We start from the raw sequence: 12950 nt of genomic DNA on the forward strand, positions 1-12950 counted from the left end.
TTTTTTACACATGACCTTTGAATTTCTTTATTTCCAGATAAAGAGTGGGGTAATGACAGATTAAAAATCAAGATAAAGGCTAATCGATCAGGAAATAAGTGACTAATCATCCAAGATTTAATTTGAAGAAGTTTAACATAAGTTTTAATATAAGAATGAGCGTTATCAAAAAATAAACGAAAAAGAGGCTATGGTTAGAACTGGAGGATCAATTGCTGGAGTAAAATAAAAAGTATATGTAAAAGGACATGGGTACAGTGTCCATTTATCCAACATCAAATGCAATAAATCACAATAAGAAGGCACACCGCGTTGTAAGCACGTGGATGATTTTATTTACAATATTTTCTTGTGCAGCTGCCTTGTCCCATTACAGCACACTGCTCTCCTGTTAGACCCCAGCATCCTACTGAAGCAGGGAAGGCGTGACCAGGTAATGGAGAACAGCTGTGTGGGTCAGCCTGCTCTAACACCACACCCTGAACTAGCTGCTCCACCCCTTCCCCTAGAGCTGAGCTACAAACCACACCCCACCACAGTGGGTCCATATAGTAGAATAAACAACCATGAAAAATATACCAGTTAAGGTTAATTTACCCATAAGTTCCATTCCAAACAGTTCAACAGGCTCAGTTGCCTATCTGGGGGAAGAGGACAGTGTTGCATTACTATTAATGTATTTGAAAACTGTTCCAAGTGTTTAAGTGTTTGATTTCCTTCTATTGGAATAGATCTTTTCTCCTCAATTCACCTCAATCCACTAATGTTGACACTGAGCTCTCAGCTTATCTCTTGATTGCAAACCTTTCCCTGCTGACTGTCTGGTCAGAATAGCAGATTTGTTTAAACTCAAAGAAGATCCCACAAAGTTTCTGGAGAACCCCTAGCCACTTATCTAAGAGTTAGTGCAACGTGACTGTATCACCAAATGTCTGGAAATCTAATTGTACTTTACAAAGCTTCACTTGTCCTCACTTTTACATTTTAGAGATGCCTTTTTGAATGAGAGTGGTTGCTGATCAATGGGCATGAGAATTTGCATAATTATGATGAATAAACTGACTTCTCAGCCCATTGTTCCTTCAGTGGGCTGGTTTCAGTCATTATGCAAATCTCCAAAAGTTGATTCTGTTCATCTGGACGTAGCGTTTTGTGGGAGAAACGTTTCGTCACTCATCCAAGTGACTTCTTCGGTCTCAGCTGACTGCAGGTTTCCCCAATCTTATAAACAGTACATTTGCATAATGACTGAAACCAGCCCACTGAAGGAACAAAGGGCTGGGAGGTCGACCGTTTAAATATTTTGTTACTCTGAAAATATGGCAGTATGAAGCTAAACCTTTAGCTTGACGGCTAAAGCAATGCTAAGATTTCCACGGAAACGATCAGCGGACATCGTTAAAGTACTATTGGTCTACATTCTTCTTCTATGGTAGCAGCCTGGGCAGAGTAACAGCCAACTTTAAACTGCGCCATCTGTTGGCACAAATTACAATAGAAAACATTATTGCGACAACACGTTTTTGGGGAAAATAACAGAGATTGAAACTTTATTGATAATTTGTCCAAGTTGAAAAATGCCCTCCTCCAAAAATATCGTGTGACAACCTCATTGCCTTACAGAATTATGACGTCACACACATGTAGAATTTTACCACCATTCTGATCCTTTGATCCTTTGATCCAAAAACCTATAAATAGCGGTGAAGAGCAACGACTTTTAGTCCGTTTCTCGCAGCATTGATGTGTGCAGCATTGAACCGTTCGCCAAAAAAGCCTTTTGAAATATTTGGATCCTTTGCAATTCTAACTGTATCCAGACCCAAGATGTCTCAAACAAATCCAAAGGGACAAGAAGTTGACCCCTACACTCTTCCCTGGGATGAGCCACTAGACTCTTCCCTTTCCTCTCTTCCTTGGTGTGACCAAGTGGAACTAGAGGAAAAGCGTTTGGAAGAAATGGAGGATGAAGCGCTCAGAAACACAGAGAAGATGAAGTTCTTGATGGAGGAAAATGAGCAAAAGAGCGCTCAACTAAAAAAGTTGTCATGCCAGCTTCAAGAAAAGGAAGCTATTATTGAGGAGAAACAACAAGATCTCCATGACATGGACAAAAAGAACCAGGAGCTCCAAGGAAAGCTTGATGAAGCCCTGCAACAAAATAAAAAACTTGTCCAAGAGAAGAAACAAGACGCCACGAAGAAGAGAGGGCTGCACAGCAATCTCCAAGAAATGGAGCTAATGTACAGTGTATACAAAAAAAAGCTTGATCACACACTGCAAGAAAATGAAAAGCTTCTGCAAGAGAAAAGGCAACAGGAGTTAAAAGAGAGAGAAATGCATTCCAAGCTTCAGAGTATCAAGCAACACAATGAAAGCTTGCAAGGAAAGCTTCATGAAGCTCTGCAACAAAATAGAAAACTCCTCCAAGAGAAGAAAGAAGATGGCATGAAGAAGAGAGGGCTGCACTCCAATCTCCGAGACATGGAGCTAATGTACAGTGTTGACAAAAAAAGGCTTGATCGCACAGAGCAAGCAAATGAGAAGCTCCTCGAAGAGAAAAGGGAACAAGAAATCAAACAAAAAGAAATGGATTCCAATCTGCAGAGCATCAAGCAACAAAATGAAAGCTTGCAAGGAAAGCTCGATGAAGCTCTGCGACAAAATAAAGCAATCCTTCAAGAGAAAGAGCAGCTGGACAGAAAGCAGGGAGACATGGAGTGCCAACTCCAGCTCATGGAGGGAAACGACAGGATGCTGCAGGTAAAGTTGGATGAGACACTGCACAAATATCAAGACCTGCTTCAAGAAAGAGAACAGCTGGTCAGTAAGCAGAGAGAAGAAAAACTTCTTCTCCAGGAGTTTGAGAAGAACAACCTAAACCTGCAAGAACTTTACAACAAAATGAAGTTCAAAGCATCTGAGCTGGAAGGAGAAAATGAAAAACTACAAAAACAGGAGGCAACATCTAAAGTGCTGAAAGAAAGGTTGGAAGAAAAACAAGCCGAAAAAGAAGAAGTGGTGAAAAAATGCAACAAGCTGCAGAAGCAAAACACTGAAAAAATCGAGGAGCTGATCCTCATCCTCGAGAAAAAGCAGAAAAAGAAAAAACGCTTCTTCTGGAGGAAGAACACTCCTTCTTTCACTACTGCCAATGTCACCTCTTCTTCCCCCACCTCTATTCCAGCTTAATTCCCCCCCCCCCCCCCTTAACTACTAACACCTCTCCCATCTCCCCCATCTCCCTCCCCTCTCTTCACAGTCACCCCCCAACCAGTCCCGACAGTTGACTGCCCCCTCTAGAGCCTGGTTCTGTCATAGGTTTCTTCCTTTAAAGGGAGTTTTTCCTATCCACTGTCGCCTCGTGCTTGCTCAGAGGGGATTGTTGGGGTTTTCTCTCCTCTCTCCCTTTACATCCCACCCACCCCCACCTTTTCTTTTTTCTTAATAATTGAACAATAAAAACAATTGGCCGCTAATTAAATGTGTCAAATCAATGTCTTTATTCAAGAATACAAGAAATGGGTAATAGCTGCATGTGTGTTTGTGTGTGTGCATAATATGCATACTTTACGTGTTGGATCCAAATCCCACAAGGAATTAAATAAAACAAGAAGACAAACAAAAACAAATATTTCTCTCCCTTCCCAGGTCAGGAATCAGGATGAGGAAGAAATGAGGTCAGATCAGTGCAGGTTTTTGCACTACTGACATAAAGTTTCTGCTGATTAAAAAAAGTATGTCGATATTTCTGAAATACATTTGCAAACAAATAACTTTGACAACTTGTGTTTTTTCATAAAAGAAAAATCAGAGAGCAGAGCTGGTAAAACAGCTTAGCTCCGCAGGTTACAGGAGATCAGATGCCAAATACTTTTCATGACAGTCTTCGTTATTGCATAAATCTCCCCTTTTATCATTGATCAGTAAATCACTGCATATACATTCATCTAACCGTTATAATTTCATGAGGAAAGATTCTCAGATGACTGAATGGCGGTTTTAGTAAATGTTGAACTTTATTGTGATTTCTATTTTTAGAATCAATAGCACACATTTTGATTTAGTTTTGCAAGCTGCTGATTTCACACAGATCCACTGCCCAAACGTGCCTTTGAGTTTTTCATCATTTAACAAGAATAGGCTCAGGCAATCATTGTGTAATTAGGCTTTGGGAAGGTCTGGGGACAGGTATGATGGTGGTGGTTTTAAAGCACTGTGGCACAACCGCTTGACTCAGGGAGATGTTAAAGATGCCTGCTAGGACATCAGTCAGCTGGTCAGCACGGGCTCCGAGCACGCGTCCAGGTATATTGTCTGGTCCAGCAGCTTTGTGTGGGTTGACTTTAGTGAGAGTCCTTCTCACACTGGCCGTGGACAGGGACAGCACTTGGTTGTCTGGCAAGGGGGTGGCCCTCTATAGTCCGTCTTGCGTCCCATTTAAACAAGTGCGTGTTCACACTGCCCCTGGATGTCCTGGCCTCTGAGGTTAAGGTGTACGGCTCCTGGTTGTCAACTGACCAATTTATCATGGCAAAGCCTGTGGTGGACAAAAGATAAGAGGCTGATGATAAAAATGATCCATGCACGCCTTATGACCTACAGCATGTGCAGTTAACACAGCTAAATGGCTGTGAAATTGTAAAATTACTTTTGAAATAAAGCTATTCAAAGTCAATTAACTGTGACTATAATAATAGCAATGTTAGCCAGCAAACACAACGTTAGCACTAATTAAAATAAGCTGCTAGGTGATGTTACTGTTTCAAGTTCTCTCATTGTTTGACATGTAGGGCAGATATTTTGGTGACACTGAGATTAGCCAGACACTAAACAGCAGTGTAATATCAACGCTAGATTAGATGTTTTCTAATCCGATAAAATGACATTATTCCTGTTTATAGAAGATGTTTGTCGTCTGTTTGTTTGACTGACAGGAACAGGAAATAGTGGTTGGAAATTACTGTTGGTGTTACATGAGGGTAAAGAAGGGCTTTAAGCACCTGGGTAAAAACTGGACCCATGATGAAACACTACAACAAGTACAACATATTCTCCAGTTTTAATATGTGACCATACTGTGCAGACTGCTGATGAGTTACACGGTTACATTTCATTAATCATTGTTAAACTAAAGTGGTAAGCAGTTACTTTATCCTTTCACTTAAAATTTCCAGGAAAAACACGACCTTGGCTACTTTTGTGCTTACATTTGATCTATGCTGGGTCACTACTTTTGCACTATAATGCTGCTGCTGACACCTTGGTTCACACTGACAATTAGAAAAAAGCTGATAGGAAAAGAAGGATGGAAAATGCCTGGAATTTAGTTACACTTGCAAATACTGCTTCCTCCAAACTGCAAGCATCAATAAAATGTTACAGTATTGTTTTCTATATCTGTGCATATATCCTTATTGGTAGTTTTCTCGAAATAGAAGATCTTCATTTAAAAAAAAAAAATCTCTGATAACATTGCTGAAGCTAGCGCCCACCCCTACTGCACGTACTGCAAATATAAAACTGATATATACTTACATCATGAAGCAGTTGATGTCTGGTTTCTGACAAATACAGTAAAGAGGTGCGTTCTCCCCCTCCATACCAGTGTTCTCAGGCACTGGTACATGGTCAGTGTCAGACACTTCACTGTCCTACAACATACCACATAGGACCACATTAGAAATGACATGTATGTAGACATGCTAATTATACCTGGCTAAATGGATGAAGTAACAAAATGTTACTTAACTACTCTAGTTATTAGTTTCCAGATGTGTGCAGTTGCTCCCGTCTTACTGACAGTATACTGTTTCAAACACCAGTGCCAACATTTTATTTTTTAAATCTTAGTATGATTCTGCACCAAGACTTGTGGCCTGTTGCTCAGTAACTTATTGTCTGACTACATTAACTACAGTTCATAAACATCATTCATTTTCTCCTACTTATTTTATTCAGGTTGTATTCCAGCTGTCATAGGGCAAAAGTACACCCTGGACAGGTCGCCAGTCTGTTGGAGGGTTATTAGAGAGACTCAGACAACCACTCACACCAACAGCCAACTAACCTAACCCCGCGCATGTCTTTGGAGTTCAACACCAGACTGGCCGAATCACAGATAAGCAGGGTGTCTGTGCTGCAGAGCACAGCTGTGTCAGAGACTCTCGACATCAATGTAGCGTTAAGGATGCGGAGCGATGGGTGCACTAACGTAATGAAATTATGAGAGTGATCGTCATTGTCTCTATGCTGTTGCGCTCTTATTCGTATTACTGAAACCATATATCTATTCTAGCTCACCCTAAAACTGTGGAGAAAATTGATCTGTTAATAAACGTGGTCAATTATTTGGGAATGTTCTGGCAAGAACGTCGCATTCTTCCGGTGGGGAAACTAATCATAATACATAATAATTATAATAATAATAATAATAATAATAATAATAATAATAATAATAATAATGACAACAATAATAAATATAATCACCGGTAAAGTCAGTTAGCGAACACTACTGGCATGTAATGCCAATGACGACCATTTCACAAACTGTCGAAAATGCTCAAAATGTTGTCGGCACCAAAAGTGAAGGGCTGACAGTTGTGTTTATATACGAACCGTAAGCGCTAATGTTGGTTAGCATCAGCTAAAGCGAGGAAGTTTGACACTTGCAGAGGCAGTGAACACAGAGAGAGCTTAAAAACGCATTGTGTGGTTTTTTAGTCTTTGCTTCGTTGCTTTGGGATTTTTTTTTTTTTTTTGCATTAAGACGTTGCCCACAAAATTACAGATATAACGGTGATTTAGCTGCTCGTTGGATAAACCCATGGACCTTAGAAAAGATCAACACTACTCGGATGTAAGCACCCGTGTATAACACAATAGGCAAAATTACGCTTGCTAACCTTTCCACATCACAGGCTTCACATTAAATAAACATTTTTTCAAATACTCACCATGATCTGAGACCGTTTAAATATTTTGTTACTCTGAAAATATGGCAGTATGAAGCTAAACCTTTAGCTTGACGGCTAAAGCAATGCTAAGATTTCCACGGAAACGATCAGCGGACATCGTTAAAGTACTATTGGTCTACATTCTTCTTCTATGGTAGCAGCCTGGGCAGAGTAACAGCCAACTTTAAACTGCGCCATCTGTTGGCACAAATTACAATAGAAAACATTATTGCGACAACACGTTTTTGGGGAAAATAACAGAGATTGAAACTTTATTGATAATTTGTCCAAGTTGAAAAATGCCCTCCTCCAAAAATATCGTGTGACAACCTCATTGCCTTACAGAATTATGACGTCACACACATGTAGAATCTTACCACCATTCTGATCCTTTGATCCTTTGATCCAAAAACCTATAAATAGCGGTGAAGAGCAACGACTTTTAGTCCGTTTCTCGCAGCATTCATGTGTGCAGCATTGAACCGTTCGCCAAAAAAGCCTTTTGAAATATTTGGATCCTTTGCAATTCTAACTGTATCCAGACCCAAGATGTCTCAAACAAATCCAAAGGGACAAGAAGTTGACCCCTACACTCTTCCCTGGGATGAGCCACTAGACTCTTCCCTTTCCTCTCTTCCTTGGTGTGACCAAGTGGAACTAGAGGAAAAGCGTTTGGAAGAAATGGAGGATGAAGCGCTCAGAAACACAGAGAAGATGAAGTTCTTGATGGAGGAAAATGAGCAAAAGAGCGCTCAACTAAAAAAGTTGTCATGCCAGCTTCAAGAAAAGGAAGCTATTATTGAGGAGAAACAACAAGATCTCCATGACATGGACAAAAAGAACCAGGAGCTCCAAGGAAAGCTTGATGAAGCCCTGCAACAAAATAAAAAACTTGTCCAAGAGAAGAAACAAGACGCCACGAAGAAGAGAGGGCTGCACAGCAATCTCCAAGAAATGGAGCTAATGTACAGTGTATACAAAAAAAAGCTTGATCACACACTGCAAGAAAATGAAAAGCTTCTGCAAGAGAAAAGGCAACAGGAGTTAAAAGAGAGAGAAATGCATTCCAAGCTTCAGAGTATCAAGCAACACAATGAAAGCTTGCAAGGAAAGCTTCATGAAGCTCTGCAACAAAATAGAAAACTCCTCCAAGAGAAGAAAGAAGATGGCATGAAGAAGAGAGGGCTGCACTCCAATCTCCGAGACATGGAGCTAATGTACAGTGTTGACAAAAAAAGGCTTGATCGCACAGAGCAAGCAAATGAGAAGCTCCTCGAAGAGAAAAGGGAACAAGAAATCAAACAAAAAGAAATGGATTCCAATCTGCAGAGCATCAAGCAACAAAATGAAAGCTTGCAAGGAAAGCTCGATGAAGCTCTGCGACAAAATAAAGCAATCCTTCAAGAGAAAGAGCAGCTGGACAGAAAGCAGGGAGACATGGAGTGCCAACTCCAGCTCATGGAGGGAAACGACAGGATGCTGCAGGTAAAGTTGGATGAGACACTGCACAAATATCAAGACCTGCTTCAAGAAAGAGAACAGCTGGTCAGTAAGCAGAGAGAAGAAAAACTTCTTCTCCAGGAGTTTGAGAAGAACAACCTAAACCTGCAAGAACTTTACAACAAAATGAAGTTCAAAGCATCTGAGCTGGAAGGAGAAAATGAAAAACTACAAAAACAGGAGGCAACATCTAAAGTGCTGAAAGAAAGGTTGGAAGAAAAACAAGCCGAAAAAGAAGAAGTGGTGAAAAAATGCAACAAGCTGCAGAAGCAAAACACTGAAAAAATCGAGGAGCTGATCCTCATCCTCGAGAAAAAGCAGAAAAAGAAAAAACGCTTCTTCTGGAGGAAGAACACTCCTTCTTTCACTACTGCCAATGTCACCTCTTCTTCCCCCACCTCTATTCCAGCTTAATTCCCCCCCCCCCCCCCCCCTTAACTACTAACACCTCTCCCATCTCCCCCATCTCCCTCCCCTCTCTTCACAGTCACCCCCCAACCAGTCCCGACAGTTGACTGCCCCCTCTAGAGCCTGGTTCTGTCATAGGTTTCTTCCTTTAAAGGGAGTTTTTCCTATCCACTGTCGCCTCGTGCTTGCTCAGAGGGGATTGTTGGGGTTTTCTCTCCTCTCTCCCTTTACATCCCACCCACCCCCACCTTTTCTTTTTTCTTAATAATTGAACAATAAAAACAATTGGCCGCTAATTAAATGTGTCAAATCAATGTCTTTATTCAAGAATACAAGAAATGGGTAATAGCTGCATGTGTGTTTGTGTGTGTGCATAATATGCATACTTTACGTGTTGGATCCAAATCCCACAAGGAATTAAATAAAACAAGAAGACAAACAAAAACAAATATTTCTCTCCCTTCCCAGGTCAGGAATCAGGATGAGGAAGAAATGAGGTCAGATCAGTGCAGGTTTTTGCACTACTGACATAAAGTTTCTGCTGATTAAAAAAAGTATGTCGATATTTCTGAAATACATTTGCAAACAAATAACTTTGACAACTTGTGTTTTTTCATAAAAGAAAAATCAGAGAGCAGAGCTGGTAAAACAGCTTAGCTCCGCAGGTTACAGGAGATCAGATGCCAAATACTTTTCATGACAGTCTTCGTTATTGCATAAATCTCCCCTTTTATCATTGATCAGTAAATCACTGCATATACATTCATCTAACCGTTATAATTTCATGAGGAAAGATTCTCAGATGACTGAATGGCGGTTTTAGTAAATGTTGAACTTTATTGTGATTTCTATTTTTAGAATCAATAGCACACATTTTGATTTAGTTTTGCAAGCTGCTGATTTCACACAGATCCACTGCCCAAACGTGCCTTTGAGTTTTTCATCATTTAACAAGAATAGGCTCAGGCAATCATTGTGTAATTAGGCTTTGGGAAGGTCTGGGGACAGGTATGATGGTGGTGGTTTTAAAGCACTGTGGCACAACCGCTTGACTCAGGGAGATGTTAAAGATGCCTGCTAGGACATCAGTCAGCTGGTCAGCACGGGCTCTGAGCACGCGTCCAGGTATATTGTCTGGTCCAGCAGCTTTGTGTGGGTTGACTTTAGTGAGAGTCCTTCTCACACTGGCCGTGGACAGGGACAGCACTTGGTTGTCTGGCAAGGGGGTGGCCCTCTATAGTCCGTCTTGCGTCCCATTTAAACAAGTGCGTGTTCACACTGCCCCTGGATGTCCTGGCCTCTGAGGTTAAGGTGTACGGCTCCTGGTTGTCAACTGACCAATTTATCATGGCAAAGCCTGTGGTGGACAAAAGATAAGAGGCTGATGATAAAAATGATCCATGCACGCCTTATGACCTACAGCATGTGCAGTTAACACAGCTAAATGGCTGTGAAATTGTAAAATTACTTTTGAAATAAAGCTATTCAAAGTCAATTAACTGTGACTATAATAATAGCAATGTTAGCCAGCAAACACAACGTTAGCACTAATTAAAATAAGCTGCTAGGTGATGTTACTGTTTCAAGTTCTCTCATTGTTTGACATGTAGGGCAGATATTTTGGTGACACTGAGATTAGCCAGACACTAAACAGCAGTGTAATATCAACGCTAGATTAGATGTTTTCTAATCCGATAAAATGACATTATTCCTGTTTATAGAAGATGTTTGTCGTCTGTTTGTTTGACTGACAGGAACAGGAAATAGTGGTTGGAAATTACTGTTGGTGTTACATGAGGGTAAAGAAGGGCTTTAAGCACCTGGGTAAAAACTGGACCCATGATGAAACACTACAACAAGTACAACATATTCTCCAGTTTTAATATGTGACCATACTGTGCAGACTGCTGATGAGTTACACGGTTACATTTCATTAATCATTGTTAAACTAAAGTGGTAAGCAGTTACTTTATCCTTTCACTTAAAATTTCCAGGAAAAACACGACCTTGGCTACTTTTGTGCTTACATTTGATCTATGCTGGGTCACTACTTTTGCACTATAATGCTGCTGCTGACACCTTGGTTCACACTGACAATTAGAAAAAAGCTGATAGGAAAAGAAGGATGGAAAATGCCTGGAATTTAGTTACACTTGCAAATACTGCTTCCTCCAAACTGCAAGCATCAATAAAATGTTACAGTATTGTTTTCTATATCTGTGCATATATCCTTATTGGTAGTTTTCTCGAAATAGAAGATCTTCATTTAAAAAAAAAAAATCTCTGATAACATTGCTGAAGCTAGCGCCCACCCCTACTGCACGTACTGCAAATATAAAACTGATATATACTTACATCATGAAGCAGTTGATGTCTGGTTTCTGACAAATACAGTAAAGAGGTGCGTTCTCCCCCTCCATACCAGTGTTCTCAGGCACTGGTACATGGTCAGTGTCAGACACTTCACTGTCCTACAACATACCACATAGGACCACATTAGAAATGACATGTATGTAGACATGCTAATTATACCTGGCTAAATGGATGCAGTAACAAAATGTTACTTAACTACTCTAGTTATTAGTTTCCAGATGTGTGCAGTTGCTCCCGTCTTACTGACAGTATACTGTTTCAAACACCAGTGCCAACATTTTATTTTTTAAATCTTAGTATGATTCTGCACCAAGACTTGTGGCCTGTTGCTCAGTAACTTATTGTCTGACTACATTAACTACAGTTCATAAACATCATTCATTTTCTCCTACTTATTTTATTCAGGTTGTATTCCAGCTGTCATAGGGCAAAAGTACACCCTGGACAGGTCGCCAGTCTGTTGGAGGGTTATTAGAGAGACTCAGACAACCACTCACACCAACAGCCAACTAACCTAACCCCGCGCATGTCTTTGGAGTTCAACACCAGACTGGCCGAATCACAGATAAGCAGGGTGTCTGTGCTGCAGAGCACAGCTGTGTCAGAGACTCTCGACATCAATGTAGCGTTAAGGATGCGGAGCGATGGGTGCACTAACGTAATGAAATTATGAGAGTGATCGTCATTGTCTCTATGCTGTTGCGCTCTTATTCGTATTACTGAAACCATATATCTATTCTAGCTCACCCTAAAACTGTGGAGAAAATTGATCTGTTAATAAACGTGGTCAATTATTTGGGAATGTTCTGGCAAGAACGTCGCATTCTTCCGGTGGGGAAACTAATCATAATACATAATAATTATAATAATAATAATAATAATAATAATAATAATGACAACAATAATAAATATAATCACCGGTAAAGTCAGTTAGCGAACACTACTGGCATGTAATGCCAATGACGACCATTTCACAAACTGTCGAAAATGCTCAAAATGTTGTCGGCACCAAAAGTGAAGGGCTGACAGTTGTGTTTATATACGAACCGTAAGCGCTAATGTTGGTTAGCATCAGCTAAAGCGAGGAAGTTTGACACTTGCAGAGGCAGTGAACACAGAGAGAGCTTAAAAACGCATTGTGTGGTTTTTTAGTCTTTGCTTCGTTGCTTTGGGATTTTTTTTTTTTTTTTTTTGCATTAAGACGTTGCCCACAAAATTACAGATATAACGGTGATTTAGCTGCTCGTTGGATAAACCCATGGACCTTAGAAAAGATCAACACTACTCGGATGTAAGCACCCGTGTATAACACAATAGGCAAAATTACGCTTGCTAACCTTTCCACATCACAGGCTTCACATTAAATAAACATTTTTTCAAATACTCACCATGATCTGAGACCGTTTAAATATTTTGTTACTCTGAAAATATGGCAGTATGAAGCTAAACCTTTAGCTTGACGGCTAAAGCAATGCTAAGATTTCCACGGAAACGATCAGCGGACATCGTTAAAGTACTATTGGTCTACATTCTTCTTCTATGGTAGCAGCCTGGGCAGAGTAACAGCCAACTTTAAACTGCGCCATCTGTTGGCACAAATTACAATAGAAAACATTATTGCGACAACACGTTTTTGGGGAAAATAACAGAGATTGAAACTTTATTGATAATTTGTCCAAGTTGAAAAATGCCCTCCTCCAAAAATATCGTGTG

General features: G+C 40.3%; 1 protein-coding gene and 2 long non-coding RNA genes across 3 annotated transcripts; 1 reads left to right on the top strand and 2 right to left on the bottom strand.

Moving 5' to 3' along the window:
* The first annotated feature begins 1685 nt into the window (after window positions 1-1685).
* On the top strand, window positions 1686-3330 carry LOC113024918 (uncharacterized). The gene has a single exon (XM_080304503.1). The coding sequence runs from the start codon at window positions 1744-1746 to the stop codon at window positions 3190-3192; it is 1449 nt and encodes a 482-aa protein (XP_080160629.1). The 5' UTR covers window positions 1686-1743; the 3' UTR covers window positions 3193-3330.
* Window positions 3331-3479: 149 nt separating this feature from the next.
* Window positions 3480-5657, bottom strand: LOC113012607 (uncharacterized). Its single transcript, XR_003270725.2, has 2 exons — window positions 5539-5657; window positions 3480-4540 (listed from the first exon to the last, which is right to left on the bottom strand). It is a non-coding gene; the product is annotated as an uncharacterized LOC113012607 (long non-coding RNA).
* Window positions 5658-9160: 3503 nt separating this feature from the next.
* Window positions 9161-12914, bottom strand: LOC145430096 (uncharacterized). The gene is made up of 3 exons (XR_013910506.1): window positions 12626-12914; window positions 11220-11335; window positions 9161-10221 (listed from the first exon to the last, which is right to left on the bottom strand). It is a non-coding gene; the product is annotated as an uncharacterized LOC145430096 (long non-coding RNA).
* Between the last annotated feature and the right edge of the window lie 36 nt (window positions 12915-12950).

The sequence above is a fragment of the Astatotilapia calliptera genome, chromosome 7 (assembly GCF_964374335.1).
Source record: "Astatotilapia calliptera chromosome 7, fAstCal68.1, whole genome shotgun sequence".
NCBI classification, from domain to species: domain Eukaryota; kingdom Metazoa; phylum Chordata; class Actinopteri; order Cichliformes; family Cichlidae; genus Astatotilapia; species Astatotilapia calliptera.

Coding starts and splice junctions, on each gene's coding strand:
- LOC113024918 (XM_080304503.1), top strand. CDS start 1,744: ATGTGTGCAGCATTGAACCGTTCGCCAAAAAAGCCTTTTGAAATATTT.